This window comes from Callorhinchus milii, unplaced genomic scaffold (genome assembly GCF_018977255.1).
Source record: "Callorhinchus milii isolate IMCB2004 unplaced genomic scaffold, IMCB_Cmil_1.0 Scaffold9, whole genome shotgun sequence".
Lineage (NCBI taxonomy): Eukaryota > Metazoa > Chordata > Chondrichthyes > Chimaeriformes > Callorhinchidae > Callorhinchus > Callorhinchus milii.
Genome location: NW_024704750.1, coordinates 12,181,698 through 12,188,850, shown reverse-complemented (window position 1 = coordinate 12,188,850; position 7,153 = coordinate 12,181,698). Strand labels below are relative to the sequence as shown.

General features: G+C 40.8%; 1 protein-coding gene across 1 annotated transcript; it reads left to right on the top strand.

Moving 5' to 3' along the window:
• The first annotated feature begins 1,634 nt into the window (after nucleotides 1-1,634).
• On the top strand, nucleotides 1,635-4,946 carry dtd2 (D-aminoacyl-tRNA deacylase 2). Its single transcript, XM_007893393.2, has 3 exons — nucleotides 1,635-1,782; nucleotides 3,868-3,937; nucleotides 4,422-4,946. Exons 1-3 carry the CDS (start codon nucleotides 1,678-1,680, stop codon nucleotides 4,745-4,747), a joined length of 501 nt encoding a protein of 166 aa, XP_007891584.2. The 5' UTR covers nucleotides 1,635-1,677; the 3' UTR covers nucleotides 4,748-4,946.
• The last annotated feature ends 2,207 nt before the right edge of the window (nucleotides 4,947-7,153 follow it).

The following is a 7,153-nucleotide window of genomic DNA, read 5'->3' as shown; positions in this document are numbered from 1 at the left end:
AATTGAATTGCAACAGTCGGCTCTTGAATAAATATGAGTGAATCATATTGATCTTCCAGGGGATTCTTTGTGGACAATTTTGTTTTGTATTTTCTGGAGTATAAATCTCCCATATTGTACTGAAATACCCCTTGTGTCTGAAATCTTAATACAATATTGATTAATGTTAGTTGCCATGGATATGGAATTTCAGACCTAATACATGCCACATACTTTGGGGCAATATTACTCTTCCAATTAAGAAACAGATTCAACCTGTTTAATTACATTTTCAGCAGACTAACAAAATTGCCTGATATTTCCAAATACTGTTTGAGCAAAATGCTATTCTCTTAAGTGCTAATTAACTCTGACCAACTAATAACAACTGACAATATGAAGTTTGCATATCCAAAGTTACATAGTGACCCAATTGAATGACATTAAAATAGGCCAAATTCACAAAAGGCTGGTGGAGAAAAGCTTCATGGAGAAAATACTGCAGTTAAAACTGTAACATTACAAAAGGAAATTTAGGGATGATTGCTTTCAAGAAACAAAAACCTCAGTCATGCAGACCTCATTTCTACTTCTTCCCAGGATTGATTTGATGTTTGTGTCCATTGTTCAGTGTCCTTTAAGGTTGATCTTTACTTTCAAGAAAGGTCCAGATTGAAAAGAGTGTCTTCAGGATCTTTCTTGACGGCTCAACGTTTCACTCGGTTGAAGCGATGTCTTTATGGAACAGATTACTAGAAAGGCCAGGACACTCAACTCATGCCAAAGCATGCTTGATGCTACGGTGGGAGGGCGGTTGGGTGAGTATTGCGGAAGGATGAGATCAAATAGGCTATGACCTTCTTCATACAAATCAATCTGGAGTCCTGTAGCTCAGTGGTTAGAGCACTCGCCTTTCAAGCGAGACCTGGGTTCAATTCCAGGCAGGGTGAAACCTTGGGCAAGTTTCCTTACTCCACACGCCTAATAATAATCCCTCCAAAAACAAAACAATAATAAAATTGGTCAATTTCAATCCACGACTGTTTGTGGGACACCGCTGTGCGCAATTGGCTGCCGCGTTTCACCCACAAATATACGGTCAATTCACCTTACAGCATATTCTGTGAAGCGCTTTGAGATGTCGAGAAGACGTGAAAGGCGCTATAATAATAATAATAATAATCCTTGCATTTGATATAGTGCTTTTCACGTCGGGAGGACGTCCCAAAGCGCTTCACAGAACACACTGTAAAGTGAATTGACTGTATATTTGTGGGCGAACGCGGCAGCCAATTGCGCACAGCAATGTCGCACGAACAGTGGTGGATTGAAAATGACCAATTTATTATTGTTTTTGGAGGGATTATTATTAATAGGCTCTGTGTGGAGTCAGGAAACTTGCCCAAGGTTTCGCCCTCTGCCGGGAATGGAACTCGGGCCTCTCGCTTGCAAAGCGAGTGCTGTAACCACTGAGCTACAGGACTCCACCATATCAAAATGCAAGGATTGTTGTTGTTGTTAGTAGTAGTAGTATTATCATCATCTCTCGAAGCGGTTGGTGCTCAGGTTCACCAACCCGCCAACCCGCCTTCCCAACGCACAGACCCGGGTGAGCTCGAGCGGCCGAGCCCGGCAACCGCCTGGGTCACATGGGGCCAGAGGGGCCGCTTCCGCCGGAAGTGGCGCTGGAGGGCGGCGATGGCGGCCCGAGTCCTCCTGCAGCAGTGTCTTTCGGCTGAACTGCAGGTGAAAGCCGAGGCGGCGGCGGCGGCGGCGGATAGCGCGGCCGCTCAGCGGGTCCAGGTAACGAGCACCAAGACTTCGGCGGCCGTGCTGTGCGTACCACGTGGCCTCACGAGCCACGCGGTAAAAAAACACGGCGACATCTCCCCCGAGACCTGAGGGTTTCTGTGAGACGTGAGGTTTCTTATTCCCCCTCAACCGTGAGGTGACAGGTTTGGCCGCTCTCCTGATCCGAGGATCAGACCGGTGGGTCGGTGGGAGGGTCTTTGCTCATTCTGGAGCGAAGGTGCTGTTCGCTGAGATTGGTTCCTACAACCTTAAACCCATGTTTGGTTCAAACTTTTTCGGCCTCCGATTATTATAATAATGATAATAATGATAATAATAATCCTTGCATTTGATATAGCGCTTTTCACGTCTTCTCGACGTCCCAAAGCGCTTCACAGAACACACTGTAAAGTGAATTGACTATATTTGTGGGCGAACGCGGCAGCCAATTGCGCACAGCAATGTCCCACAAACAGTCGTGGATTGAAAATGACCAATTTATTGTTGTTTTTTGTTTTGGAGGGATTATTATTAGGTGTGTGGAGTAAGGAAACTTGCCCAAGGGTTCGCTCTCTGCCTGGAATTGAACTCAGGTCTTTCGCTTGCAAAGCGAGTGCTCTAACCACTGAGCTTCAGGACTCCACATTATATGCTTCCTTTCGGCACAGTACATTCTGCTTTCCTTGTAAGGCTTGGAATGGTATACATTATTATAATAATAATAATATACATTATTGGATAACAACGACAGCTTGCATTTACATGAACCATCACTCGTGGAAGATAAATGAGGTTTTCAAAATGTAATTACACATTTTCCTGTACTTGTCAAGTTGCGCTTCAACGAGGGCGATGCTATGCTTTGTTCTGTTCTTTTCCTTGGAAGTTATTGTAAGATACATTAAAAATATAGTTTTTCCCACAGAATTCACTTTACAATACAACAACAACAAAATTACATTTACAGAGCGCCTTTCACGTCGGGAGGACATCCCAAGGGCTGGATAGTCAGGGGTCAGGACCTTAGTATGGGGGAGGGGTGGGGTAGGAGTGAGGGAAAAGCAGAGAGGTGGGAGGGTGACTGAAGGCACGATCGAAGAGGAGGGTCTTGAGACTGGCCTTGAAGGAGGCAAGGGAGGAAGCGAGGCGAAGGGACTGTGGGATGGAGTTCCAGAGTGCGGGGGGGCAGAGAGGCTGAAAGCCTGGCCAGTGATGGTAGGGCGGGTCGAGCGGGAGTCGTGGAGCAGACCGGAGCCCGCTGAACATAGGGAGCGGGCAGGTTGGTAGGGAGTCAGCAGGTCAGAGAGGTAGGAGGGAGCAAGGCCATGGATGGCCTTGAAAGTAAGGACGAGGATCTTGAATTCGATCCTCTGAGGGATGGGGAGCCAGTGGAGTCGGGCGAGGGTGGGAGTGATGGGATCATGGAGCCTGGTGAGCGAGAGTACACAGCTGCAGAATTTTAGATGATCTGCAGCTTATGAAGGGAAGAGTTGGGAAGGCCGTTGAGGAGGGAGTTTCCATAATCGAGCCTTGATGTGACGAATGTGTGGGTGAGGGTTTCAGCAGCCTGAGGGGTGAGGCAGTGGCAGAGTGGCAATTGCATGGAGGTGGTGGTAGGCAGTGCCGGTCATGGTGCGAATGTGGGGGAGAAAGGACAGTTCAGGGTCAAACAAGACACCCAGGTTCCTGACTGGCTTAGTGAGGTTGAGTGTGCAGCCATGGAGGCTGATGCTGCCAGCGCCCGAGGTGCGGAGTATGTGCTGTGAAGCGCTTTGAGACGTCTCGAAGTCGTGATAAGGCGCTATGTCAAATGCATGGATTATTATATTTTTATTATTGCACAATGCAACCTTTATGTTCTTCTATGGAGCATGCTATAACCTTTATTGGGCAGTCAAAGTGCAACTGGTTTACACCAGTGTATTAGAATAGTTAAAGTTTGAATTATGATTTTCAAATCAGATACCTAAATGTGAAAGGGCAATATCCCAACTCATTATGGCACAAAGTCCCAGGTTTTATTTTTCCATGATGGAACAGATTTGATATTAGAGTTGAATAATATTAAGGTGTAATATTTGCAGTGCTGTTTTACAGATTCAAAGAGGAATGGTGATATATATTTGCTTTTATAAAGGTGCTACTTCTGAAGTAATTCCCAAAATAAGTAAGTATGTATACCAAAGCCATGTGCTTGTAAATATTCAGAACTGATTTACCTAAACAATGAGCTAGCATGCAGCTATTATCTCTTTACACTTTATTTATGTAAACTGCTTTGCAAAATTCAAAACATTAACACAGTAACGATATAACAATGCTACTGCAAGAAAATATAACAATGTTCTCTCTTTAAAAAATTGCAAACACAAAATAAGCATGCAGAAGGATATAATTCACATTTTATTCTCACTCAGTCATAACTAGTTTTTGAATTGTTAATTGAAATAAATGCATTGCAAAGTGAATTAACTACGTATTTTGTAGGCTAAATAAATATATAAGTATAAATATATGTATAAATAAATATATGTGAATGGAAATGTTTTGGTGTTTTAATAAATTTATACTTTAGTATTGTATTGTAGCATGTTCCTATGAGATGAATGAGACATAACTGCCCTAGGCTGTTATCTTTACTCCTGCTTCAGTTACATCATTATTGAATGTGAATCTGTGTGAGACCAATGAAGGCAATTATGTATCAGTACTGGATCTCCCTGCGAATCTGCTGATCATTCCTCAGGCTACCCTGGGTGGCAAATCCAAAGGACGCAGCATGCAGTACCATAACAACATTGGAAAAGAGGAAGGAAAAGTGCTTTATGCTCAATTTGTGGATCAATGTGAAAAAGCCCTGGCCGTGAACAGTAACTGTACTGAAGCTGGAGTTGTGGTCAGACATGGAACCTATGGGAACAGACAAGTGTTAAAAATGGACACTAATGGACCATATACACACTTGATTGAATTTTAACAATCATAATGATGTGTAAATACACTTCCTTTAACAGTGTTTTTTCCAATATTGGAAAAATTGCCTTGAAATGACAAAATGTAATGTAATTTTTTTTCACTGACGCAGCACAATGAGAGAGAATGTGAAACACAGCTGAGAATGGGGCGGACTGCGGGGAAGAAAATGAGATAATAAAAGCAATTTTTAAAAAAATCAATTATTTTTCAGTGTGCAATTACTATTTAAATTTTGTCTTATCTGAAACTTCTGCAAGCAATGTTTGTGAAGTGTGACTTGAAATGAATTGCATTTTAAAGATATGGACTGCCAGTGTTTTTTTTTATTGTCAATTAAGGTAACTGTCAGAGATGAAAATAAAATATTAGCAATGATTTTGGTTAACACAGGTTATAATATTAGAACTTTAACAAATTGTGCATGGATTAGTTTGCTGTTTCACTTTGCAGACATGCAGTGTTATGCATTTAGTATCAATTCGAAACATTTAGTGTCAATCTAACTGAACTGCAGTTGTCATTTTTTTACAATCTTAAAGAAACAAATGGTTTCTAAAGATGCTATCTAAGTTTAGGAATCAGCAAGGTTTTAGAGCATAAGAATGATGACCAAAGATTGCAGTTTGAGGAAGTTGTCCTTTTCTTTGGAAAATGCAAGGATTATTATTTTATGTGTGCATAAAGACTTTCAAACAAGAGCAATTTAAATGATTCCCAAGTATCACTTCAGGTGCATAAGACAAAAGGCCATAGGAAAATGGATCAGTAAAATATGGAATTTAAAAAATTGCAAATGTAATTCATCAGTCAAAATAAAACTTAAAAATTAATTCAATCATGATTGCTTGAATGAATTTGTCTGGTTGCTCAGAAATCTTATATTCAAATTGGTGGACCCAGAACTAAATACCATCATGATACAGAAAGAGCAACATCCAGCTTGAAGCAAGAACAAACTGAAAACCAATACGTACAAATGAAATCTGAACTAACATTTGGTGCATTATTTAAGTAATGCAACATTTGCGAGCAGAGCCAAATTTGTTCAGGGTGAACCATTTTTGCAAGAAGCCTGAAGCAATTGCTTGGTAAATAATAATAGGGCATGCTCTTCAATACTGGATAATGAATAGTAACAAAGCTGGAATTTTTAAAGAAATTTGAGGCTTTTATGATGCTGAGGATGTGAGTGGAAGAGAAAGTTGAAAATGTTTTTCAAGGTTCATTGAAAGGACTGGTTATATCTATACTGCTTCAGGGCTGTGCTTTCAACATATTTGTATGGAAACCATCTCTATGCTCCAATTTTAAAATGTAAAAATAGAGTAAGCGGAGAGTACCCTGAACAAATGTGTTGTGAGACACAGCAGGATATTGGACCATATTGACCTTCAGTCTACAAGGAACTTACAGTTGAAACCTCAATACAGCATTTCCATAGTTTCACAATAACAAGTAAATTAACTGTTCATTTGTTCATCATGAATATGCCAAAAGACAGATCTTGATAGAGTTTCATGATGTGTGCTTAATTTGTAGGGAAAACGAATTAAAGCAAGAGTGCTTGCCCCACATTTAGTAATGAATTACAGTCCAAATAATGAACAGAATTTTGATACCTAATCAGCAAAGCAGAACAATAGTTTTGATTATTCCCAAAACAATGTTAGAATATGCAGTGGTACAATTGATGGAATTATCCTCTGTAATCACGTAGTAAAGCAAGAAAGTACCGGCACAGGTTTTTGCTGCAGAAGGGTTGTTTGAGATGCATAGACATAAGAATGAGAATCCCACAATCATGTTGCATCACAGGAAATCATGTACAAAAACATCTACATATCAATAGATCTTCTGGTAGTTGACGGTATTTAACTTCCTGATGATAATATCAATTGAGACAACTTTTGCAACCGTATTATCTATTATGACTTTCTGTGTTAATGTTTTAGTTCTAGGCATTAATAAATGATTTGGCTCTGTGTGATTGGTGTTCTGTTATTGCTTGGCTTTCTGTGTTTGTTTTTCTGTGTTTTGTTTGGTTTTCTGTTTTATTGCTTGACTGTAATATTGTTTGGCTCGCATTATTATTGGGACTATTATTGTTGATCCCCTTTGTGTTATTGTTTGACTATTATTATTGATCCCCTTGTGTTATTGTTTGGCTATTATTGTTGATTGTCTTGTGTTATTGTTTGGCTATTATTGTTGACCCCTTTGAGTTATTGTTTGACTATTATTGTTGATCGTCTTGTGTTATTGTTCGGCTATTATTATCGATCCCCTTGTGTTATTGTTTGGCTGGTGCCCTGCTCTGGCTGCTCGGTTGCTCAGCGCTCTGCTGCGCCGCCGCGGCCGGCGCTCGGTTGCTCGGCGCTCGGGCCCTTGGTTACGGGGCAGTGACAGG